The 27,315-nt window shown below is 49.4% G+C and overlaps 1 protein-coding gene across 1 annotated transcript in view; it reads left to right on the plus strand.

Moving 5' to 3' along the window:
• Nucleotides 1-27,143, plus strand: part of Tet (Ten-Eleven Translocation (TET) family protein) — a 101,957-nt gene extending 74,814 nt beyond the window's left edge. Inside the window, 9 exon segments of the mRNA XM_033384203.1 lie at nucleotides 15,886-16,341; nucleotides 17,771-18,321; nucleotides 18,323-18,392; nucleotides 18,395-20,453; nucleotides 20,599-20,803; nucleotides 20,874-21,037; nucleotides 21,106-21,619; nucleotides 21,730-22,991; nucleotides 23,139-27,143. Of these exon segments, the coding sequence (XP_033240094.1) occupies nucleotides 15,886-16,341; nucleotides 17,771-18,321; nucleotides 18,323-18,392; nucleotides 18,395-20,453; nucleotides 20,599-20,803; nucleotides 20,874-21,037; nucleotides 21,106-21,619; nucleotides 21,730-22,991; nucleotides 23,139-24,604 (6,747 nt within the window). The 3' untranslated portion in view covers nucleotides 24,605-27,143.
• Nucleotides 27,144-27,315: the final 172 nt, after the last annotated feature.

Raw genomic sequence — 27,315 nt, forward strand, 5'->3', positions numbered from 1 at the left:
ATGAACGGTATTATTATTGGTATTCCATTCCGTTGATAAGCAATTCTCTATTGGGCAATATGATGTACGATATGATGGATGTTTTTCAAGTGTCTAGAAAACTACTCGTATGATGAAATTTCGAGTGGAAGATTTTTGCAAGTGGGGGAAGTACCTAGAAGAATCAGAAATATATTTTCTATGGTCCGACGACGAGGAGTACTTAGTTGGAAAGAATTTTATAGATTTCGCTGGAAATGGTTTAAAAAGAGTCTCCTTATCTATTATGACTTTTTAATCCTTCTCTTTGGTTCTCTGTCTCTCTCTCTCTCTCTCTCTCTTGAACGTTGCACTTCTTGTTTCATTTGATCGGAAGTACTTTATCATAATAAGGAAGAAACCCCCAGTGAATATTGTGGGAAAGTCTTTCCTGATATCGTTAGAACGTTGGCCCTCCCTAAAGGGAAGTCGTTAATATAAATATGAATGGCTTTTGTATGTGTTTTTATGGCTTCATTGATTGCATCTTCAGAGGCAAACTGAGACAGAGACAGAGAGACCGAGAGAGAGAGAGAGAGAGGCAAAGAGAGAGAGATGGAAAGATAGAATGATTTACGATCGGTTGGATCGTTAAAGTCAGTTTCACTCGAAAAACGGAAATAGAACTCGTTTCATAAAAAACACTTTGCATTTTGGCAGACCAGACACTCGAGGGCAAGCAGATAGCAGCCAGAGCAAAAGCAAATACAAAAAAAATATAAATTAAAATTGAAATTAAAATTAAAATAAAAGCAAACAAAAAGAGAATCAGTGCAAGGCAAGAAACAGAGAGGAAATTCCATATAAAATAGGAGCATACAAAAACAAAGGGCATTCAAAAGAAGACAAAAGCAAACAACAATAAAAAGGCGAATAAAAAACACACAAGAGGCAAGAGGAAGAGAGGGAGAGCGGGCGAGAGAGGGCGAGAGGGGCAGGCAAATGTCGAATTAAAATTAATGTCGAGTTAATCGAGTTTTGTTGTTGCTGCTGCTGCTGCTGCTGCTGCCCGTTCTCTCTCTTCTTTCCTCTCGTTTTTGTAAAGAACAAAGAAGTGGGAGAAGTGGGAGAAGAGGAAGAAGCTGCAGACGAAGAAGGAGAAGGAGAGGAAAATGAATAACGAAAAGAATCTGATTCTCAATCTGAAAGCAGTTTGTCTTCTTCCCCCATTGTTCGGTCTCGCCCTCTCCCTTTCGCACTGCCGCTCGTTTATGAGTACAAAAAGCAACCTCTCGCTCGGAGAGCCTGTTTATGCTCCTGACAACAGCCCTCCCTCCCGCTCTCCCGCTCTGCCGCTCGGCTGTTCTCTCTCCCTCTCTCTCTCTGCTTGCTGGCCAGAGCGCCGCCGCAGCAGCCTCCATGGGCATTGTACTGCTTCAAGGATAACCACTCCGCGCAGAGGCTGCTCTCCGCCGCTCCGCTCTCCGCTGCTCCTCTGCTCCGCTGCTCTGCTCCTTTGTGCGACCCTCCGACGACTGGCCTGGCCTGGCCTTCGTCTTCTCAGGGCCCATCATAAATTGCAATCAATTACCGCCGCTCGGGGAAACTGGAATTTATTCTACATACATATGTACATATATTTAATAATACAATTTCCTATTGATTTCACTTTACCCACATTTATTCGTACCCGTGTTGTACAACTTTTACTAATTAACTCTTCTCCTTTCTTTCGCTTTCCTTTGCAGGTAAGTTCTGGACGGACGGTTTGCTGCACTTAACCCAAATCGATGGCTCCTCCGACAGGAGAGAGAGGGACGAACGGGGAATCGGGCTAACAAGACAAGTCACTTAATGGCTGTCTCCAGTTTAGTGCATTTTCGTGATACCCCTCGAAAGAGGGTCATAGCGTTCTGCGATGATGTTTGTTTTGGAGAGCAGGAAGTATAAATATATGCACACGTATCCTTCGTGGGGGGGGAAATCTAGTCTCTGCAGTTCTTAGAGATGGGGTGGGGGGCTTTCCCAAAATTTGGCGACTACCCATGCCAGGGTATCCACTGCCTAGGCCTCCTCCTTTCGGCTATCCATTTCCTTTTCGTTTTCTGTCTTTTGTCTTTTTGGGGCCAATTAGCGAAACGAGTTTCTGCCATACAAGAAAAATAAGAAGCAGCGAGAAAACATTTCCGCAAAATAAATAAAGTAAAGTAAAGTAAAATAAAGGAAAGGAACGGGACAGTGGGGGATGGAGGGGGATGGAGTGAAGTGAAGTGGAGTGAAAGAAGGCTAAAAACCAGCTGGCCGAATCGAGTGTGTGAGTGATTCATGCGTTTACTTTTTTTTCCTCCATTTAACACGCTCCACAACCCAACCTCCCAGGGCCCGGGGAATCAGGTTCCCCTCCGCTTCAGACCCACTCCCACTCCTCCTCCCACTCCTCCTCCAGCAAATCCGCTTCGTTTGCTGGCAAGATAATGAGGCAGGCCGTAAGGAAATTAAATACAGTGATTAAGTAACTTAATGACGTGGGATAAGCCTCACAAAAAAATAAAATGTAAGTCGGAGAGGAGATGATGAGATAGAGTGGCTCAGAGAAGGAGGCTGCAAGTAAGGCCAGAGGAGATTTGAGTGTACACGTATAATCCCCATCGAGTAGTGGTGGGGGGAATTTCGAGTGCTTTAGGATCTGATTTGTATCCGAAAATAGACAGGGGAGGGGAGTACTTCAGAGTTTAAACTACTCTAAGTCCGAATCCGAATGCTACCCAAATGAGACGCGGAGTACTTCAAATTGATGGATGATGATCTAGGCTCTTAATAGATGCCCCCATACCCCCATTTGATAGGCCACTTGACTCCACTCCAGTGCCCCCCTCTGAAGTGCTCACTTCTGCCAAAAGTTCATTTCATGTCGTTTCTGTTTTTGGCGGTCACTGAACCCCACTCCGTTTTATCCGCTTCTTCTTTTGGGCCGTACTTCTAACTACTTCTTTCTCATTTGCATTTTTGAGCGGAGAGCAGAAAACAAAGAACAGCCTTTTAATTGCGTTTAATTAGACTCGAAATAATTATTCATAATTAAAAACTATTTTGCATTCTTTTCATTCACTTTATTTTGCGCGCTTAGTTGAATTTTTAATCTCGAATTCTTCAAGGCAACAACCTTATGAAATTAAATGAAATATGACTTAGATTTATATTGGCACAAATTCTTGACCGATTGTCCCCGTAAATCCGTGAGTCGCCATGATGAGATCAGAGCGAATTCCGCCTAAAATTTATTTCAATTTATTTCGATTTCAATTATAAATTATTCATAAAAGATCCCATTAGAGTCAGTTCAATGAACCAAAAGTAGGCAACATTTTTATTATTTGGCCTAAAACAAACAGCGGGACGGAGACGAAGACGAACAGGGAGAGGGAGAGTACAAGAACCAAGAGCTGGAGAGGATTAGAGACAGAAGAGTGTACTTGAAACGAGCACAAGCAAATAAATACTCGTAATGCGAAATAATTTGCTTCAATTTTTCAATTTCTGGAATTCAAATATTCAAATATGTGGAATGGAGATGGGTGTGTCAGGTGGATGGATGGATGATTGCTAGCCGATTATCGACTCATTTGCATACACAGATACATACGAATATTCTCAAATATTCATTGAGGGGATAAATCTTCTGTGCGTTTTTGTGACGAGCATATTGAAGAGTCTCTCGATTGAAGAAGAGCTACATACGTACGTACTATTACGTACAAATGGCATCCAAATAATTGAGAAGCTCTCGACCAGGTCTCTGCTGTCGAGTGGAAATGAAGGTGATCTCAATGGAAGTAGATCAGCGGCTATCCGAACTATGTCAGGGTAGGACTCATGAGGTTGATTTATGATATTTGCTGTGGAATTAAGTGATAGACAATGCATGGCAGGGTAGAATGTTGTGTAAGATACCCTCTCATTTCTGTGCCTATTCCTACATACATACATATGTAAATCCCTATAATCTTGACCCTTAAGGCCTTCAGAAACAACATTTTTGTGTACATCTAATTCCCTAACTGACCAAATGCCGCATAGACTGAATAAAAACCTTTACATACCCTATTCTTAGGGCCACAAGGCAAACATATAGTACGCACACACACACACACACACATACACTTGCGTTGTATGTAAAACACTTTAAACGTGTTTTCATTCTGACTTGTTTGCTTTGCTCTTTACCTTCTTTTTTTTTACTACACAAACTACAAAGCAACAACATCAGCGGCAACCCTTTTTCTCATTTTCGGTTGTAGTTGTTGTAAAAAATTATATTTATTTTTGCATTAAGCACGAGGTCAATTAACCTCATGCCGCGGCGCGAGTTCAATAAACGGAAAGCACACACACACACACACAGCGCAAACAGCACAGCACACACAGCAGAGAACTGAAAAGTGTGAAGAGAAGAGAGGTGAAGAGCGCAGCTAGTGGTGAGCAGAGAAGAGAGCAGGCAAAACTTTAAACCAAGGCACATGGAATAGCGGGTGAGGAAATCTCACTCTCCAGGTAGCCCAGATCTGCCCGTCATCGGCCACCCACACAGAAACGCAGCTCAACGCCGATCTCGCCTCACCTTTTATTCAGCATAACTTGCTTTAAACTACAGCTCACATACGCTCACGCATACAAATTTAACACATTCACATTGCAAAAAGAAACGAGAAAAAAATGTGCGCTGTTGTGACGTCGTTGACATTTTGCACAGTTACAACAACAACAACAGCAGCAGCCACATCGTTGGCAACGACATTCGCATTTTTTTTACAATTGTAAATTGAGTCATTTGGTTGTAGCACCCGCACTCCCCCCCGTTCGAAACACGCCCGGCCATCCCGTTCCGTGTCATGTTGTAGTTGTTGTTTTTGCGATTGTTATTTCTGTTATGCACTTGACAACGGACAGAGACAGCGATAGAGACAGAGGCAAGCGACGGGGATAGCAACAACCAAACCAAACCAAACCAAAGCAAGCCAAAGCTCATTCATCAACACGTTGCTGTTTTGTTGTGCGAGTATTTGCTTAGCCAAAGGCCACCAGCGTGTGTGTGCGAGGGGGAGAGAGCATGGTCATTGATACACCGCTCTCTCAATATCAAACTCCGCTCCAAACGCAACTGCAGGCCTCTGCTCACGTGCTGCTTCTGCAGCTGCTGCTGCTGCTGCCGATGCTCGCTTTTGTATGCCCTTGGAGAAAGGGCATGTCATACAGAATAGCAGCTTAATTGGCAGCTTTTTTTATACCGTTTAATGTACATAAAAATTAATTAGTAATTGTGCACGCTTTTTTTGTGGGTTCTATTTTTGTATTAATTCATGTTTTTTTGTTACGTTCTTTTCGCGTTGCCAAGCAAAAAAACCAAACAAAACAAAGCAAAAAAAGAAAAGAAAGAAAACGTTTATTCGTTGTTTATTTTTTTCTCAGCCTGGTAACCGGTAACCGATGGACGGCACATGTACAAGGGGCGGGGCGGGGCAGCAGCGGCGGCGGCAGCACAGTTGTGCAAAATGATTGTAAATCAATAAACCAGCCAAAGGGAAGTGCAAAATTGCAAAATAAATGAAGACAAATTCAATGAAATTTCTCGTATGAGAACTTTATTGCAGAATTATTTGTTTGGGGGAAAAACGTAACGTAACACACGCAAAACTCGTTTTATTAACAATCAATGGAACTCGATTCTTCCCTCAAAATTCTTCCGTCAATCAATTGACGAGAATTTCGAATGGTTAAAATTATGATTTTAACAGACAGATGCGATGCGATGCGATGCACTTCATTTGCAGATTACACGCACAGTTGCTCCTCTGAAATGTTGATTTTGCAATTGCTTTGGGCACAATAATAAGAGATTTAATTGCTCAATACTATATAAACATTCATATATTGTATGTGAATTGCCCGCCCATTCATTGGAAATGCTTAATTTGACTTCCATTTGATTTGCAAAACAATTTACTCATTAAATGACTAAACACTCGCGGGCCCCATCAAAATTGAGACATTCATTCGCACACTCGCCGTCGAATCCAGATTCCAGAATCCAGAAATCAGATAAAAGTGATTCATTGTTTTAATTTGTCCAGCTGCCTCTCATCCCCGCCTCTTATTAGTGGACTCATATGTTTGTGTGTTAGCTTCGAAAAGGCGTTCAAATAGAGATGGATAATATTCAAATTGACTTGCTGGCGTGGTATTTCCGCTAAGCCACAAAAAAAGAAGAAGAAAAAAAAGCAACAGCTTCCCCATTCATGAGTCATTCCCCGCAGTGCAATTACACTGACAGCTAAAAGTTGAGGCACGCTAAAAAAAAAAACACACACCGCATACATCTCTATATGCAGGCAATTAGCCAAGTTGATCTAATAACCGTATAGAGGAGGAGCCATGGCTGGGGGAAAATACTTGTACACGTACTCTCGAGTGTCCGTGTGTGTGTGTGTGTGTTGCCAATGCAAACATTTTCCACTTGGCCAAATCGCGGCCAAGCCACAAAACTAGTTTATGCAACAAAATACTTAAAGTCGTACTAGAAAAAAAACCCCCCCAAGAAACTAGTATTATAATAATGACTTCAATTTTCAGGCTTCAAAGAGATTGTAATAAAAATAATAACGAAAGCAGAGCAGATCCGAGCAGAGCGGAGCGAACAAAAAGAGAACGAAATTTGTCCGAGTACTCGTAGTCGTACTCGGATTGGGCAATTTGGGAACGAGATTCTTTGACGTGGATTTATGGCAATTGAAGACAAGTTTTTAATTATCTTTTTATACACGGTAAAGAGGGTATATTCTGTTCCGTAGAGGCGAGTGACAGGCGGAAGGAAGAAGGACTTCTTTGTTCCCTGATTGTTCTTCCTTATAGAGCTTCTATTCGATAGATCGTAGGGTACTGTCTGTCGTTTGGGTTAGCAATAGGTATTCCATAGTCGGATATTCACTAAAAGTCTTTCTTGTTTACTTGATTGTTGTAGTTGTCATGGCTGTTATGGCCTGGCATAATAATAATTTAAAATCTGCCGAGGCCTGGCCTGGAAACGAAGTGGCGCAAGGCATTAAATCATCGCGTGCCGCTAAAAAGGATCCACAGGCGACACATCCACGGCAACAAACAAAAAATGTCAGTCTGAATGCAACAACTTCAACTTTCGAGAAACTGCAACATCAGCACCTGCCAACAATTTACGTATTTCTTGAGTCAATTTCTGTTCTCTGACTTAATGGAGGGGCACATGCTCGTACTCGTACTCGTACTCGTACTCGACTCGTGGTGCTGTAATGGCAATTACTCAATTATGAAAAAAAAGAAAGGAGAGCAGCCAGGCCCCCGGGGGAGTTGGGGTGGGAGTGGGAAGCAGAAGAGCTGAGGAGCTGAGGAGCTCCCAATATCCCAAGAATTATATTCATAAAGAAATAACCATATTCATGCAAATTCTTAGTGTTTGTTGGGTGTTGCTGTTGCTGTTGGTGTTGCTGTTGGAGTTTTGTAATTATGCGAGACATTGTTGGTTGCTGCCTCTCACTCCCCATCTGCACCCATCTGCTGTAGCTGTTGTTTTCATACATACCCATTGCGCAGAGGGTATTATTATTTTGAGGAAATTATTGGCAGGCAGAGAAGGAACTCAAAGCAGCATGTACCGCAAACCAAGCGAAATAAATGACCATACGATGCCATAGAAATAATGATATAATGCAAGGGTATCACAGCTGCGACCCCCGAAATTTCGCCTTTCCTCTCGCTGCTGCTGCTGCTGCCGCTGCCGCTGCTGCTGTAGCTGTGGTTTTTGCTGCTTCTGCTGCTGCTTCTTCATCTACATTGCAATTTGTATGCAAATACAATCCACAATGCAGACACACACAGAGACAGATTTCTCATTCTCTGCTGCCAGCACAGGAACAGGCACACGCACACACGCACACAATTACAGCACACAAACACATGCATACACAACGTGATTAGCATAACAGTCGAGGAGGCCCGTAAATATTGCATTTTAGCATAATTGTTTATACTTTGCAGCTGCTGCTGCCACGCCTCTCTTCAGTTTCGACCACTTTTGTTGGCCAAGTAATTAAACCAACAGCCAGCCAACAGCAACAGCAATACAATATACAATACACTCGTAAATTTGAATATTTTACTAGTTTCTGCCGAAATTAATGACCTAATATTATGAGCATTTGCAAGCTTCTTCCCAGCCCCCAAAATCGACCGCAAATTACGAATTTTCGGAATGCATTTCAAATGCAAAGTGCTTAGAGGCTTAATCAAGTCAGATGCAGCAGTGCCATAAGTGCCATAAACATAATTTGCCTTGCACTGATCTTGAGGGGCTTTGTTGTGCAATTAGAAGCTTTTATTGTGTGGAAGCTGCCCTCGGAAGAGCAATAATAATCAATGCACGCACATCAGAGTGAGACAGAGAGAGGGACAGGCAGACAGCCAGCCAGCCAGAGAGCCAAAGCTTAGAACGCAGAGAAAAGGGAGTAAAAGAGAGCGTATGAAAGGTTGGGAAGCTTTCATCCTTTCCAATTCCACTTGAATTGAAATTTCGACTGGGATCATGACAAATTTCTCACACTAGTGTCACACACGGAGACTTCAAGTAGAGTCCCCCTGTGCCCGTGTGCCCCTGTGCCCAATTCCAGATCTGCAAAACCAACTTTCTATTGTACAATGTGATCCAGTCACTTGTTTTGAGAGTGTGTGCCCATTCCCGGGCCATGTACGATGTCTGTCTAACTGCCTGTGACGTTGCTTTTCTGTTGCTCTGCTGCTATTGCTATTGCAGTGTTCTCCGTTCCTCCGGAGCAGCCACTCTCTGCTCTGCTCGGCTCTGCTGGGGCTCTGCTGGGGCCGTGTTGCATGTTATCCCCGCATGGCATCGCCTGCTTTTTGGGGGCCTCTCTGGCTTTGTGTTCGTGTTCAGTTGGCAGTTTCCGCGCTGCCAACTTTGTAATTAACTGTTGTCACGACGTGCCGCCGCCGCCGCCACCGCCGCTGCCGCTGCTCGGGGAGGACAGGACTCTCGCGGATGGATGCATTTCTGTTCGATCATGTGGGCGGGGAAGAGGGAGAGGCAGAGAGAGAGCCATGGCATAAATAGTTATTTATTTGCTCAATTAGCAATGTTGCCAGCTTAAAAGCAGATTAAAGCCGAAGAGAGAATGAGCCGGAAAATAAAGCTTTAAGCAGAACAATAGAATCGGGAACAGAGGAGGAGATGGAATGATGAAAACAGAGACCGAGAGAGCGATAGAGTGAGAGAGAGAGAGAGAGCGGGGTAGGGGCAGGGGGAACATAATAAAGCATGCCATGGCGTGCCAAAAAAAACAGAAGAAGGAAACGCGCAGAGAGGAGAGCGGGGGGGAGCGAAAGAAGAATTGCCAAGGAATTCGTTAACGACTCGACATGCCAAAATTAATGGCATGCCTGGCAATAATTAAAACAAAACCAACAGCAACAACAGAAACAACAACAACAGCTGAGGCAACAAAGCAGCACAAAAGCTGACGTTGCAAAAACGAGAAAGGAAGACCGACTTCGGGGAACGAAGTCTTAGATACTCTTCAAGATCATTCGGTCTCCGCTTTGATAAGTCGGGAGCTCGAAGTGGGATTTGAATCTGTTATGGAGGCTACATTCAGAAAACCCTCCTGCCCGCCCTGGCCATTCGGCAATGCCCCACCCCGCAAGGGTATAAAAAGAGCAGAAAAGTAAGCAGAAAGCAGAAAGAAGAGAGGGACTGCTAGAGAGAGCGAGAGAGAGAGAGCTTCCCAAAACAAGTTTTCATCTGCTGTCAGGCGGACGAGGGAGCGGGGGCGGGGGCGGGGCCCCAGCAAATGCATTATATAACACCCAGCATCAATTTCGAAAATGACTTTTCAGGATGTCCCCTCAGATATCTGGTGCACTCTCTGTTCTCTGCCTCCGCCTCTGCCCCTGCCTCTGCCTCTGATTTTTTTCGGGGCTGATTTGCAAATATTTGCTCTATTGATTACCGGTGCCCGGCATTGCATTATAATTTACTCACGCTCTTCCGCTCTCTTTGCGGGTTCCTCTTTACTGTGCTCTGCCTCTCCTCCCACTCTCTCTCTCTCTCTCTCTCTCGGCCTGACAGTCAGGCAATCAGTAAATATTTCCAGTGCCACTGCCACTGCCACTGCTGTTGCTGCCGCTCTGCCTCTTTCCAATTTAATTTATCGCAAATATTCAATCAAAATAATGAACGGGAAATGAATGAGCAACTGATGAACTGACGGTTGGATGGCAGGACGCATTGATGCTTTAACCATGGCAAATGACAGGCAGAGCAGGAGCGGTGGCAGGAGCGGGGGGGCAGGAGCGGGGAGCATGAGGCGAAAATTGAGTTAGCTTCAGCATTTCTTGGTTGAAAATTTCAAGCGTTGATTATTTCGGTTGTAGTTTCTGCCTGAAAGCCAGAGCAGCCCCCGGCAAAAGCCAGCAGCAGATTCGAGACGGGACGAGGACGAGGACGAGACTGTTTAGGAATGCAAGTGCCGGAGCAGGAACAGGAGCAGTGCCAACGGACGAACAATTGCAGCCTAATTGAATGCTAAATTGAATAAAACACACACACACACACACATGCAGAGTGTGAGAGACAGAGAGAGAGAGAGTGGCAGTGGCAGTGGGGGGGTTGGAATATGGAGGAGCTGGAGCAAAAGCGGGACAGACAGACCCTCGACACATGCTAACAAGGCAGTCAGGCAGTCAGGCAGGCAGGCAGGCAGAAGTGGAGAGGTTCCAAAAAAAAAAAAAGAGGAAAGAAGGGAAGCTTCGGAACGGCGAAGCACTAGATACCCTTGCAACATTGATGAGCAATGGCCCTCGCTTGGGTCATAAATATCGTTCGATTTCTTTGGAATAAAGGAAAGCTTTTCAACCGATAGTTCCTATGGCGGGCTATGCTCTAAAGTGAACCGATCTTATATACCGTTAAGCCATAATACTCTCATTAATAAGTGTATTCTGGAAGGAGTGCAAAAAAGGCAAAAAAAAAACTGTAGCCTGCACAACGGCGCACACTCGACACGTACAATTACATGCAGGCACACACACACACACACACACATCGACACGAGCAGTTGCAATTACGTGTGCGAGTGGGTGGGTGTGGGTGGGTGGGTGGTAGGGGCAGAAGATAGCCAGCCAGCCAGACAGACAGACAGAGAAAGCCCGCAAGAAACTCAAGAGCCAGGCAAAATGTGCTGCAGGATAATGGAATGGAATAAAGGAGCGCACACAGGGCGTTCGAAAGGGATGGAGAGCGAGAGCACACAAGAGTGAAACAGGAAAAACGACGGTGGGGCAGGGGAGGGAGGGGGGTGGGCGAGAAAATTGTGGAAAATGCAAAATTAGCATGAATACGAAATACAAGTTAAATATTTGAGCAGCCCCCAAAGGTGTTTTCCACAGTCCTGAGCGAGAGACAGAGAGAGAGAGCGGGAGAGGGGATGTCTGGAGGCAATCATAGGAATTGCATTTACCGTTAAAGCAAATGGTACATGCTGAAAAAGTGGGGTGTGGACCAGTGTGGGGGACCCAATGAAATATTCTGCTGAAAATGCAGAAACGTTACCGATAAAGATTTGCTTTAATTGCAAACGATTACTTTGAGCAAGGGGCAAATCCGAATCCGAAGGTTCACGCAGGAGCGTATCCAAAACGAAAGCCAAGACTAAGTTCTGCCTTGACTGGGTTTTCCTGGACCTACCGATCGACCCAACGAAGCTCATCGAGACTCCATGGCTCTGGCTGAAGAACATCTTTACAACATTTTCCAATCGGGCCTGCCGTTGAACAAACAAAGTTCTGATAACGTTTTTAGAGCAAATAAAACAGAGCTCTCCGGCGCAGTAAAGAAATAAACGATAGCTAATATTTGATTTATTTACAATTGTATTTACATTCGCCCGCTGCATTTTGTGTTTTACAATCGCCGTGTTTTCTTTTCGTTTGCCTTTGATTTGCTTTAATGCCCTCCCTCTGTCCCTCTCGCACCCTCTGTTCGACCTTATCAGCAGACTTTGACTTTGGGGACATGTAAATAATTTATATTATACGAGTGTTGGAGTAGACCCTGTTATGTGTGTAATTTATGAGCACTGGCGAGGGAGAGGGAGAGGGAAACACTGAGCGAGGGAGAGAGGTGTTATATGGCCGGCCTCTTATCAATGTGTGGAAGATAGTTGGTTGGGGGTGGGACTGTACCCCCACTGGAATTAGTATTATATATGAGCTGACTTCCCCAGAGATCAATGTTTGGCAGAGCCTAACCTCACATTTCACATTTCTAGTATCTTAAAGATCCGACCCCACACCTCCACCTACACCATCGTAGTGCCTATACAATGTTGTAGCAAGGTTTTTACCTTTACTTAACCTTATTTCGCTACGTTTTCTTTTCGTTTTTGTTCGTTTTTCGTGTCGTTTCGTTTCGTTTCGTGCCGTTTCGTGCCGTTTGCTGCTGCTGCTTATCAAGGCAATGTAACGCACACATGGACACGCGCATACGCGTGCACACACGCGAGCAGCAGCGAAGATAAACGCACACAGAGACGCACCTAATTGCTGTTTACTCAGCGCGCAATTTTCTCTTCAACACTTTGTGCGAACGGCGGAGGAGGGGGAGGGGGAGGCGGCAAGGCAAGGAGCGGACCAGAGCGGAGCGGGGGCTCTTCTCTCAGGAACATGGCTCCCCCAGGGCCATCATTCATTGCCCCGTGGCTCTCGCTCTCGCTCTCGCTCGCGTTGTTGTTTCTGCATATACCCTTGCCGATAGAGAGAGAGGGTGAGGGAGGGTATTACGATTGTGAAAAGATGTTTGTAGAGCAGAAGAAGAAGAGCTCAAACGATACTGATTCCAGCCTAATAGCAATCCCAAAACACCCGCCCATGGCCCTGCCCTGCTCTGCCCTGCCCGGCAAGGGTATCAAAGGCTTCGAGTATCGACTCTCTGGCAAGCCATTCCTCTTTGTGTTCTTCTTTCTGCTCCATCAGCTGCAGTGCCACTAATCTCTCACTATCTCCTCTCCTATCGCCCGAGGCCATATTTCTCTCGTGGGTTCTTTATTTATTTTACCAAGAAACAAATACAAAATAGTATCATAAAAATTTAATTAACTTTTATGAACTCGGTAAATACATGGATGTCTAGTGTTGTGGGTTGTGGGTGGGGTGTGGGGTGATGGGGGTGGCGGGTGGCGGGTGGCGGTTGAAGGAAAATGCACTTAAAGAACTGGAGAAACTAGAAAAACATTTCTGTATGCAGGTACATATGTATGTATATTTGTATCTGTATTTATTCTCTTGTTTCTCGCTTTTTACGATTTTTCATTTGTTTTTCCATTTGTGTTTGCGCCTGTCAATGCCTGAGCAAATACAAATATACAAATGTATTGCCCAATGTTTGCAAAACTTTAATTAATACCTCCAGAGAGAGAGAGGCACATACATTGTATATGCATATATGTATAGAGATGTTTATCTATCGCTTGTTTGCTCAAAAACAAGCCACAGGGAGGCAGGGAGACAGGGGGGACAGAGCGAGGGAGAAAAGGAGAACAAGAAAGGGAAATGTAAGCAGAAATAATTGGCAATTTTCAATTTCAAATTGCGTGCAAATTTATTTTCATTTTTGCACCTGCGCTTCCGCCACTTCTCCACCTCCACCTCCGCCTCCAGCGCCTCCTCCTCCTCCTACATCTCGATGTTTGCAATGCAAATATTTTTAGAAAGCAAAGGAAAGAAGGAGCTGGAGAGAGGGAGAGAGAGAGAGAGACCTCCCCCTCCACTCTGGCAGGCGCAACTCTGTGTGCTCAAGATATTTGGTTGCTTCGTCGCACCTGCTCCCCACCGATAAGTAGGAGGGTGGGGGGCCTGGGACAAAAAGAGAGCGGTGGGAGCCAAGCACTTGAAGTCCATCTAGAGATGGTGCAAAAAACTCCACTTCAGGCACGAGAAAAGCACGAAAATAGCACAGAATAGCACGGAATAGCACAGAATAGCACAGAATAGAAAGGGAAACAATAACGGATACTAAAAAACAAAGGATTCCATAGGGAATGCTATATGTACAAACCTCAGAATGTAATCATCGGTCTACAAATGGTATTCCTGGAAGAGGTCTAGCTAGAAATCGAATACCAGGATGCTATACCTTCGATATTCTGTGCGGGACTGTACCCTGAGCACACTGATAGTTGGCCGTATCTGCTGCCATCTCTAGCTCGAGCTCTGTGGAATCTATTTGCATTGCATTATGCTGGATATGGCGACACACACACACACTCACAGTGGGCCTGTCAAGGTGGCAAATATTATTTTACACATGTGTAAAATATAAATCATTCTATTGCAGCCAATTTGCACAAACGATTTGCTTTGACTGCCATTCTGTTGTGTCCGCCGTCCGTCCGTCCGTCCGTCCGTGTATGCAAATTGTATTTATGTCTACACAAAACCCCAATGCTCCCCCGTCCCCGAATCTAAGCCACTTTAATTGGCCAGACCAGGCCGTCTATTGTTTCAGCCGGTTGTTGTTGGTTTGCCTTTTTGGTAAACTTTTGATTTGTGCCTTTTGTAATTAGCCAACAAAATATTCAGAGGGAATATTCGAGAAATTCGAGAATATTCGAGAATATTTGTGCACAAGATTGGTTCGTTGGGGTTTTGTTGAATTTGTTGCTTCAAGAATGTTTATTTATGCAAGAGCTCGAGCTCTCTCCGGCTGCTGCTATCGTTTGTCCCTTTGTTATCGATCAAATCAAGCGATAGCATGCTATCGGCTAGTGCCAACAGCTGGTCACACTGTCTGCCTGTTTCGGTACTTTTTCATTGTGCAACCGTGTCATGGCTACAGCCAGAGAGGGGGCTTCGGGCCTGCCATTGAATGTATCTAAAAATATAAACTATTATGAATAAATCTGCATTATTTTTGCCACAACATTTCCACCACATTTGATGTCAAAACCAGAGGGAAACTAGCTCAAGGCAAAAAGGTTTTCCAACTTTTAAGGCTTCACCCCCTCCAAGCCCCCCATCCCCCACCCCCATGTGCATTTTAGCAAGAAAACTTTTAAGCATTCCATCCACATGGCGCCTCACATACCCGGCACTCGGATGTGCTGGTGGCCATGTGTCGCTATCGATTGACCTGCCCCTGCCCCTGCCCCTACCCCGAGCAGTGTGGCAACTATTTTTACACTTTTCCACAAGAGAATGCATCCTTAGGATTTCCCTATCCCCCCGAACCCGAGCCCAAAACAGAAACAAAACAAAAAACGGAAAAACAAAGCAACGACGACGAAGGGGCCACTCTTTTATGAACATAAATTTTGAAAGCCTTTAATGGGGAGTGCAACATATTTCAGTTCAGTTCCGAGCTGCAGCAGCGGCAGCCGCAGCTGTTGATGCAGCTATGAATTTTTGCAACATTTTGCAGTTGTTGTTGCTGTTGCACAAATAAATTGCACATAAATCGTGGGGCACATAAATTGTACATGTTGCCATGTTGTACACGTGCAGACCGAAAAAACAAGTTGAAATTATGTGAACGAAGCGAGCATAATTTATGCGATCGGATGGGGTCTCTCCTGCACGAAGAAGCAGAAGGAGGAGGGGGGAGGAGGGGTGCAGCGGGCAGGCAATTAAAATATTTGCGCCAGCAGCAAATATTTCCTTAATTAAAAATATATTTTAAACTAATTGCAAGTCTGCCGCCTCGATAGAACGAACAGCAGAAGCGAGCTTGTGGCAGATATGGGCATAGAATAGGAGATATGTATATGGTGCATAATGGTTGCAGCTTGTGGCATCGACTAATCGGAGACTTTGTTTTTGTTATTTGATTACTTTCAGCAGTCACGCGCCCGCAAAACCTCCACCAAAGCAAACAAACTGAGTGCAGCCGCTGCATCAGCCACATCGCCCCGTCTAAGTCCATCGCCGGCAGCAACACTGTTGCCGCAGCAATCGCCAAATACCACAACAGCAACAGTTGCAGCCACCGGAGGTGTCGGAGGAGGTAGCTTGCAGCAGCAGCACCAATCGCAACAGCAGCAGCAATACCAGCAGCAGCACCAGCAACTGTTGACACAGCAGCAACTTTTGTCGCAACAGCAACAGCAGCAGCAGCAATATCCGCAGCAGCAGCAGCAGCACTTCCAGCAGCAGCAGCAGCAGCAACACTTGCAACAGCAACACGCACAGCAGCAGCAGCAGCATCAGTCGCAGCAGCAGCAACATTTGCCACAGCAGCAGCATCAGATAACCGCACAAATTCAAACCATGAAGGATCAACCGCAACAGCCAATGGTGAGTACATCCCACAAGCCCCCAAACTGCAGCTCCAGCTCCAGCTCCAATTCCATTTCCATTGCGATTTCCCTTTCATTTAGCAATTAAAAACAGCAGCAACAGCAGCTGCAGCGACCTTTGAACATTGACCTTCGGGCCATCATGTGCTGTTGCTAGTCAATCAGTTCCATTTCTGCTCTGTTCGGCTCTGTTCTGTTCTGTTCTGTCCATTTCATTTGATTTCATTTCGTTTTCCGTTTGCAACCACCCAACAAAATACAAAATACAAAATACAAACCCATAAATTCTCTCGCCTCTGCCTCTGCCTGTGCCTGTGCCTCTGCCTGTGCCTGCCCCTGGCCCTGGCAGCGCATCGGTTTCGTGTGGACAACATTGCGTATACGTCACGTCACACAGCTGCAGCTGTGCAAACACACAAAAAACGCCCAGAACCAGACACCAGACACGCACACACACACACACACACAAACCAACACACCAACAAATATCTATAGATACTATGTATACTACAGACAGAGAGAGGTGGAGAGGGGGGGACAGACAGGGACAGAGCGAGAGAGCGAGCGAGCGAGAGGGAGAGACAGGCAGAGATTCGTGCATTCATTCATAAAGATTTTTGTCGATTTTTATCAATGATTGCTAAATGCTTTTGCAAAATAAAGCCCCACAAAAATACAGACAAATTTCCAGTTGTATTTTCAGATAAATATATTTCCAGGAGGGGGCGGGGGGTTGGGGCAGGGGGACTCGAAGCAGTTGAACTATTAACAATTTTGTTTGTATTTTAATTGTTGCATTTTATTTTGGCATTTTATTGTTGCCTCTCTCCGCCCTCCGCCACCCCCCCCCCCCCCTGCCTGTTGGGGCTTTCACTTTCATAACTTTTTCAGTGCCGTCGTAAAAATGCAAATGAAAACGGGTTGGGGATTGCGGGATTTCGGGATTGCGAGATTGGGGGGCCTCCGTCTCTCAGTCTGGGACTTGCTGTGGATTTCATTTTATTTCCTTCCGTGCAGGGGAGGCAGGCGGGGGATGGGGGGGGCGCTGGTTTCCTGTGTTTTCGGAACAGCAACAAAAAAAGGAGCATTATTTAAGGCGCGTAATTAACAACAAACTGCGGGGGGAGCAACAATAAAACAAAACAATGTTATTCAGGGCGGAATGAGAATGTGGCCATTGGGGTCCCCCCCCATAATTCGGCTAATTAGGGCAAACAAAATATGATTTATAAAAGCCAATTGAGGCAGCACGCCCAACCGCCCCCCCTCCCCGCTCTGCGGTTCGTGGCAGCGAAAATGTTTGCATATTTATGAATGGAAAAGCGAATGGATAGAGAGAGAGAGAGGAGCTGTAGTAAACTATGATATATTTGGATAATGAAAAGAATAATTCTAATCCCTTTCCCTTTTTTTTCGTGGCTCTGCAGGCACCCATGGCCTTCTATCCCACATGGCAGGCGGATCCGTCGCAGGGCTGGCAGAACCAGTTCATACAGCAGATACCACAGAACAGCCCGGCCATCACATCGCTCAACTCGCTGGACTTCCAGACGCAGTCGTACGCCTACCCCTCGAACGGGTACGTGCAGACGGGCCTGGGCTTCGATCCGAACTACGGCCGGTCGCCGTACGCCGCCCCTGTCCAGCGGTACGACTTCCAGAGCCAGCAGCTCTCCACGGCCCCCTCGGCCATCAACCAGGTGGGGCTCCAGAGCGTCGCCGGGTTCGCGCCGGGCAGCGTCAGCTACGCCGGACAGGTGTCCACGGCCCCGGCCCCGCCCTCGTCCTCGGTGGGCGGAGTGGGTGGCCTGCAGCAGCAGCAGCAGACGCAACAGCAGTCCCAGCAGCAGCAGCAGCAGCACCTGGGCGCCGATCTGAACAAGACGATGTCGGGAAACGACACGCCTGGATATCCGCGGGTGAGCAGCGTGCCGCCGCGCTCACTCAACTGTAACGGGTATTCAGGCGACTACAGCGGTCCCCAGCAGCAGCAGCAGCAACAACAGCAGCAGCAGCAGCAACAACAACAGCAACAGCAACAACAATCACAGCAAGCGACGGCAGCGGGCGTCGGGGGCACCAGCACGCCCGCCCCCCCGGCCACAGTGGCCCAGCCCGCCTCGTCGCCCATGCAACCACTCCCCAATCAAGGCCAGCCCCTGGCAGTGCCCCAAAGTCCGACGCGGACCAGCCTCATCCAGCAGCAGCAGCAGCAACAGCCCCGCCTGGTCTCCCAGTCGCCCACCGGCAACGGACTGCAGCCGTACGTGGCGCCCCAACAGCAGCAGCAGCAGCAGGGACACCTCTCCTCGCCGCCCATGCAGGACTGGAACTGGCAGCAGCAGCAACAGCAGCAGCAACAACAGCAGCTGGGAGGCGAAGGCTATCCCCAGGGAGAGCGGGTGCACCTGAACACACGCATCAAGTCGATGATCATGAGGAAGAGCGATCCCAAGGATCCGCCGCCCGACCACCAGCTGCAGGGCGCAGTCTCAGCGGCAGCCGCCACCCAGCCGCAGAGCCAGAGCCAGCAGCAGCAGCACCAGCAGACCGGTCATTTTTTATCGTATAGCCACCACCTCCGGCCCGAGGCGGCGCTGAGCGCCAACGGACCGAGCAACGTGCCATCCCACCAGCAGCAGCAGCAACAGCAACAACAGCAGCAGCAGCAGGCGGCGGGACCGGGCGCTGCCGAGCCGATCGGAGGTGGTGGCGATCACATCTGGAAGCCGCACCACGCCCAGTCGTTTAAGAAGCCGACTGTGGCCGGGGGCGGCTATCCGGGAGCGGATGCCCAGCTGCAGCTGCAGCTGCAGCAGCACCAGCCAGGACAGCACACGACCATCAGCCACGCGGAGCTGCCGCCGCAGCAGCCGGTGGCCCATCCAGCGCCACTGCCGCTGGCCCAGGTCCCGCCGCCGCCTCCGCCTGTCGCACAGCCCAAGAAGTCGCGGAGTCGGAGCAAGGCGAGCCGGGCAGCGGCCGCAGCGGCAGCTGCCGCCGAGGCGGCAGCGGAGATTGACAGAGACAGGAATGCCACGGATCCGGGAGGTGGACTGAAGCCGGGCCTGGGCGCCCACTATCCGCACCCGCATCCGGCCGCCGGCCAGGAGTACCACGGCCAGTACATCAAGACGGAGCCGGGTCTGCCCCCGCCGCCAGGTGGTCCGCCCGGACAGCCCAACAAGATGGAGGGCTACGAGCGCAACTACCAGAACTTTATCCAGTACGCGGACTTCTGCCAGAACGACGGCCAGGGACAGCCGGTGCAGCAGCACGGACATGGCCATGGACACGGGCACGGCCACGGACACGGGCATGGGCATGGGCACGGGCAGCAGGAGTACGCCGGATACCATCACAATTCCGCGTACTATGGGGCCGGAGCGACCAGCTTCCAGCAGAACTTCCAGCAGAACTTTGTGCCCGGCTACCAGCACTCGACGTACGGTGGCAGGGGCAAGCCCCCACCTGGAAACAATCCACACCATGGCCACGGACACGGGCACGGGCAGAGCATGCTGGAGCTGGACCGCAAGCCGGACACCAACAGCATCATTCCGCTGCCCACGAACTACGAGAAGGACATACCAGCCCACGCCTACCCCATTCCCCCGCATCGCTATGCCCTGACGCACGGGGCGCCACCGCATCTCAGTCACCACGGGATGCTGGAGCCGAAGCTGGAGGACATGGGGATGCTGGGCCACGGCCACGGCCACGGCGGAGGCGGCTACACCTATCTGGGCGACGGCAAGCCGCTGAACAACGGCTTCTCGTGCTGTCGCCAAGGCGGAACGCGTCCGCCCACGGCCGAGCATCTGAAGGACGGCACCTGCCTGGGTCTGGGCATCCAGCCCAAAGAGGAACTCCTCGACGAGGACGAGCTGGTGGACGCCCACAACGGGATGAAGGGCGGCGCCGGGAAGGCAAAGGGAAAGCAGAAGCCGGACGAGATACCCGAGATCATTGTGAAGCACGAGAAGATCAATCCCCTGTTCGACACCACGGATCGCCTGGAGAAGGGCAACAAGACGGAGATACCCGAGTGCGAGTGCTTCCAGTCCGACAAGAATCCGCCCGAGCCGGGCACCTACTACACGCACCTTGGTGAGTCCAGTCTCCAGCATTCATTCTCTAGTCGGTAGTCGGTAGTGGGTCCCCAGAATCCAATCCCCAGAACAATATACACAGTCCTTGGCGGGGCGCAAAAGAGACTTAAGCCTTAACTAATCCGTTGGTTATTCTTCTCTAGGAACGGCCTCCTCCTTGATGGAGTTGCGGCGTGAGTTCGAGGATCGGTGTCAGCTCACGGGCCGGCAGTTGCGCATCGAGAAGATCGTCTACACCGGGAAGGAGGGCAAGACCTCGCAGGGCTGCCCCGTGGCGAAGTGGGTCATACGCAGGGCCGATCTCGAGGAGAAGATCCTGGTGGTGGTCAAGAAGCGACCGGGTCATAGGTAAGCCACCTCCTCACATCCGTGCCCAGACACCCCCTGACACATTGCTGTTGTTTCCTCCTCCTCTCAGGTGCATAGCCGCCTACATTGTGGTCTGCATGGTGGCCTGGGACGGGATGCCGCGGCTGGAGGCAGACAATGCCTACAAGAACCTGATCCCCAAGCTCAACAAGTACGGCCTGCCCACGACGCGACGCTGTGCTACCAACGAGAACCGCACCTGTGCCTGCCAAGGTAAGGAGGCCCCTTGCTCCAGGGTTTGGGCATTCATTTAATAGGTTCTCTACTTTCGTCCAACGCAGGACTCGATCCGGAGACATCGGGGGCGTCGTATAGCTTCGGGTGCTCGTGGTCGATGTACTACAATGGCTGCAAGTACGCGCGGTCCAAGACGGTGCGCAAGTTCCGGCTGTCGGTGAAGAGCGAGGAGGCGGCCATCGAGGACCACATGAACCTGATAGCCACGCTCCTGGCGCCCGTCTTCAAGCAGGTCTGTCCGCGTTCCTACGACAATCAAACCAAGTACGAGGGAGAGGCCTCGGACTGCCGTCTCGGCCTGGAGCCCGGCAAGCCCTTCTCGGGCGTAACGGCCTGCCTCGACTTCTGCGCCCACTCGCATCGGGATCTGCATAATATGCAGGACGGGTGCACAGTCCATGTGGCCCTGCTGAAGCCCGGCAACCGGGACAGCCGCCTGCCCGACGACGAACAGTTCCACGTCCTGCCCCTCTACACGATGGACGGCACGGACGAGTTCGAGAGCATCGAGGGTCAGCGGGACAAGCACCGCACCGGAGCGGTGCAAATGCTGGACAAGTGAGTGTAGCGTTGAGTTTTGAGCAGCAGCTCCGCCTTCTGCCCCCCGACCACTGCTAACAGATCTATCCTTCTATCTCCAACCTTCCTCCCTGCGCCTCTCCCTCTAGATTCCCCTGCGAAGTACGCGTCCGATCCACGCCGCTGATCCCCTGCCGCCGCCACGGAAAGAAGCGCAAAGAGGGCGACGAGGCGGCTCCCCCGGACGGGGACCAAGACGCCGCCGGGGACGCCAACAGCCAGAGCAGCTCCAGCAACGGAGCAGGCCAGACGCAGACGCAGTCCCAGCAGAGCAGTCCGCCCGCCCTGGGCGGGGCGCACATCAAGAAGGAGAACGGAGCGGGCACGGGCGGCAATGCCAACGGCGGAGGAAGCGGCCCCAAGTCCAAGTCCAAAGCCAAGTCCAATCAGTCGAACAACTCCAGCGCTTCCACGCCGGGCTCGGCGCCCCCATCGACGCCCTCGCCCCGCTGCCAGACCCCAGTAACGAACAATCCCAGCCCGGCGGGCAGTGCCTTCAGCACTCCGCCCGTGCACGGCGCCAATCCGAACGCCAGCAACGGCGCGGGCGTGAGTCAGGTGGGTGCACCGCCTGGCGCTGCCGGCGCCGGGCAGCAGCAGCAGCCCGGCCAGCTGATGAGCTCCAACTCGAGCCTGATGAACATGGCCACCATGATCGACACCTTCACGGACGCCCAGCTGCAGTCCAACCAGATCTCGAGCACCGTCCTGGACTCGCCCTACTCCTACGACTACCAGACGGGCTCCTACATCGATTCGCGCAACTACTACGGCAACTGGCCGGCGCCGCACGCCATGGGCATGGGCGCCCAGGCCGGACCTCCGGGATTGGGAGGAGGACCCCCCGGAGTAGCTGGTGTTCCGCCCCTCACTCCGAACACGCCCACGGCACAGCCCCAACTGACGGCGCAGCACCACAACACGGTGACGCCGCCCTCGGCCACGGCCGCGTCCACACTTTTGGCAGCGGGAGGAGGAGGAGCGCCTGCCACAGGGCCACCCCCAATCACGCCCACCACGACGGCCTCGCAGCACGATGCGACGAACGGCTATGTGCCAAGCTACAACAACCTGACCCCGACAGCGGTGACCCATCTGCCGGGCACGGGCACGGGTCCGGGTACGGACAGCCTGCAGCAGCAGCAGCAACAGCACCAGCAGCAACAGCAGCAGCAGCAGCAGCAACAGCAGCAGCAGAGCGCCGTAACAGGAGTGGGAGGTGTGCCACCCGGAGTGGGCGTGGGAGTGGGAGGAGTCGGAGGCGTAGAGGGAGTGGAGCTGAAGGGCCGCATGATCAGCGAGGAGAACCCGGACTCGACGACCCTGGTGAACCACAGCCTAGTGGCCGAGAGTAAGTTAACCGCTTTGACAGCCATGCAACCCATGACTAATCTCGCACCACTCACCACCGTTGCCGCCGCCGCTGCCGCCGCCACCAACCACCATCCGCCGCACCACCATCCACACCACCCGCACCACCCGCACCATCCGCAAGAAGGATTTGTCAAGCCGAAGCCGCCGCCCAGCGACTACCAGTACACGGCGCAGTACGCCAACAACTACCAGATGTACCCGCCGCCGCCGCCGCCCCCGCACTCGGCGTACTCCGCCTACGATGCGTACCAGAACATGAACTACAACTACGGCTACCACCACCAGGCGTACTCGCCGTACGGCATGTACCCGCCGCAGCAGACACCGCCGCCCACGCCGCCACCGCCGTCGCCCAACTGGAACGTGTACGGCCACCATCAGACAGCGTCCGGCTACGGAGCGGCGAATCCCGCCGCCGGAGGAGGCGGAACGCTGATAGCGTCGCACGGGGCCGTTGCGCCGACGATCGCAGGACTGCAGAAGCCCTCGATCACGGCGCCCACACCACTGCACCACCAACAGCAGCAGCAGCAGCAACAGCAGCAGCAGCAGCTGGCGGCCACGCCGCCGCAGACCATTCTGCCGGATCTCAACGGAGCTGTGGGCGCTGTCGGCCAGATGGGAACGCCCTCGGTGGAGCCGACAGTGGCCACGCCGTTGTCGGTGCCGCCGCCCGGCGACTCGACGGGCAGCGATGCCAATGGCGCGGGCTCGGGAGCAGGAGGCGGACTGGGTGGAACGGGAGGGGGTGGAAGCGGAGGGGGACCCGCGGGACCCACGGCGTCGCCAGTCAGCACCAACTCGAGCAAGATCGAGCCCATCGGCGAGGTGGCCGAGATCAATGAGAACATCGAGGCCTTCCAGGATCCCCAAATGGGGGGCGTGGCCATCGCGCTGAATCACGGCAGCGTCCTGATCGAGTGCGCCAAGCACGAGATGCACGCGACGACGGCCGTGCGGCGGCCAGACCGCCACCATCCGACGCGGATGACGCTGATCTTCTACCAGCACCGCAACCTGAATCGCTCCCGGCACGGCATCGACGAGTGGGAGGAGAAGATGCGGGTGAAGAAGATCAACACGGACCTCGACAACAAAGCCAAAGAGGAGCGCGAGCGTCTGCTGAAGAAGGCCGCCGGCGAGGACGACGACCTGGACCTGGACGACGCGATGCTGGGCCACGACGATCTGGCCCCCGTGCCGCCCTCCGCCATCAAGAAGGAGAACGGACAGCCGCTCAAGAACGGAGCCAGCGGCAGCAAGAAGAAGAAGAGCAGCGCCGACGCGAGCGCCAAGAAGTCACAGTCGAACGAACAGCAGCCAAAAAACGAGAAAGTTGCCCTCCACGCACCAACACTAACAACAACATCGTGGACGACCCTGTTTCCTATGCATCCTTGTGTGGTTACGGGGCCCTATCAGGAGGGCAATAGCAGTCCGACTTCGTCCACGAATGGCAGCGCCAACAACAGCGCCAGCGCCAATGGCAATGGGAATGGCCAGGGTGGCCAGGCTCCCACGCCAGGAGCGGGGCAGCAGCAGCAGCAGCAGCCGCCGCCGCCGCAGCAGCAGCAGCAGCAGCAGACCTGAACCTGTCCGCCTATCAGCGGCTCGGCAGATCATTCTACTGGTGAACATCAGCAGCAACAGCATCAGCAACAGCAACAGCATCAGCATCAGAATCATCCTCAGGAGCAGCACTCCCCGCAACGGCGGGAACCGGGTGCGGTTCTAGTTCCAGTTCCAGTTCCACTGCTGCCCCAAGCACCGCCGCTCTAATCTTAAGTCCCACACAATGACTGAAAATTCTCTCAAAGCTAAACCCAGTAAATTATTTTTGTATATGCGTCTGATTTCGTGTGCCATACGAGGAGAGGAGGAGGAGGAGAGGAAGATCGGGAGAGTAAGGAGTAAGCAGCAGCAGGAGAAAGAATGCGAAAGAGAGTTGGCGCTGCCAGTCCACCATTCCACAGCACACACCAACACACACACACATACACACCCCAAGCTACACACTGGAAGAAAATCAACCACAAGAACATGCAGCTAGTTTAATAAATCTATCAACTTTAGTTTCTTAAGCCCGGCGACAACAGCCGGCAGCCAGCAGCCAACAGCCGGCATCCACTTATGTTACGAGTAAATTAGTAGTTTTTTTTTTCTATGTTTAAAAGAATGAACGGAGAATGGAGTGAAGACGAAACGAAACTTAACGAAACAATCACACTACAAACAAACAAACAAACTACAGAACAAAAAAAACGAATACTAAAGGAAAACAAAGTAAAACAAAACAAAACACACACTAAAACTAATAATAAAACAGCAAATGCTAATGAAACGTTGCTTGAGTTTCTCTTGCGAGTAGAAACAAAAGGAAAATACTAAGAGTTAGTGGAAGTTAAACAAAAAAAGATCATTGCCAAAAGTACAAATAAACAATTTTTTTAAAGCAACTAGAAAAACGTAAAGAATTTCGCAACACACACAAAAACAATATACATAGTTGGTAACAGAAACAGTTTTTACTAAAAAAAAAAAGTTAAAGAAGAGAAGCCAAGTCGATGAACTACACTACACTACACCACACTATACTACACTACAAGAGAAAAAGAAAGAGTACAGCTCCACCCAAGTTCCCACAATTTGTCTGTCCCTTGGTGCTCGGGCTGCGTGGCCAGTGCCAATCGGATTCAAATTGCTCCAAAGACAAATGGGAGGCTGTTCCCCTTGCGGACGCTCAAGCAGAGCAGGCTTTCATTTGGACTGCTTGATTAACCGTTAACTCCAATCCACACACCACACCCAAAGCAGAGGAGACAGCAGGGCCAGAGACGAAAGATCAGTTATTTTTTGAGCAGAGAGTGAGAGAGATATAGAGAGAAAGAGAGAGAGAGAGCGCGCGAGTGTGGGCGGCATTAAAGCTAAAGCTGAGGAAATGTAAGGCAGCAAGACATTTTTTTTGTAACTTTAATCGTAATTTAATCTTAGTATAAGCAAAATACACACACACACCCACACAAACACACGTGTCAGTTACATATATATTTATTGATATTGATGCGACCAAAAAAAAATAACAATGATCGCAAAGCAAAAGGTTTTACTGTAGTTATTATGATTTTCCCAAGTGAGAGCTGTAAGTGTGGATGGTAAAGAAAGGCAAGAAAGGCGAGATTTCATTTCAAAGGCAAAAAGGAAACGTAAACGAAAACCCAAAAAGACTCGAAACCAATCAAGTATTAAGCACTAAACAACCAACAACAACAAAAACAACAACTACTATAAATTAACTAATTTTTTGCCTACTCATTTGTAATGTAATTGTTGTATCCATCCAAACAAACAAAACACAAAGACACAAAAAACAAAAAAACAAAAATTAGGATGAAATGAAGATGAAGATGGAAATGAAAATGAAAATGAAAATGTGGCAGCGCAACTGAATTTCAAATCAAATTAGTGTAGACACAACCCACATACATATACATACATATATTTTGCACAAAAAAAAAAACAAACAAAAATGGTTATTGAAAATAATACGTACTTTACTTCTATAATTTGACGAACTAGTACTATAAGAACGGAAGCGGAAACGCAGACGGAGACGTAGACGGAAACGCCGACGGAGACGGAGACGGAAACCGAGAGTTGACGGAGAAGAGATCGTACTTTTGCATGTGGAATGTACGCGTAATGTAATGTAAATGTAAGGCAGCGAAGAAGACTTTTGAGCAACAAGAAAAAACATGTTTTGATAAATATTTAAATGTTTATAAAAATATATATATAGTATATATATATATTAACCGTAAATTATGATAATTGATTAACTGATTATGCGAGCCAACAACTATTATAGTTTGTAAATGCTTTTTTTTTTTTTAATTTTCAAATAAAAGCAAATCCTTTGCCATTTATTAAGTTACACACAAACAAACAAACACCATAGATCCTCGAAAGGCTTTTGAGTTTTGCGGGGCGCGCAGCACACATAGCTGCATATACATACACCAGTATATACACACCCATATATACTATAAATATTGGCATATGATAAAGCAGAAAAACAATTAACACTGAAGCATAGGTAATAAGCGAGTATAGAACAGAAGAGGACGGAACATAACATAAAAAAACAGAACAGAACAGAACAGAGCAGAACAAAGATAAGGCACGGCACACCGCTCGCCCGGTGCAAATGTCAGAGAAGAAGATACATACATGAATACATATTGTAAGACGATACACAATACGCGACGACTCTGATAACCGTATATTGTATACCGTATACAGCA

The sequence above is a fragment of the Drosophila pseudoobscura genome, chromosome X (genome assembly GCF_009870125.1).
Source record: "Drosophila pseudoobscura strain MV-25-SWS-2005 chromosome X, UCI_Dpse_MV25, whole genome shotgun sequence".
Lineage (NCBI taxonomy): Eukaryota > Metazoa > Arthropoda > Insecta > Diptera > Drosophilidae > Drosophila > Drosophila pseudoobscura.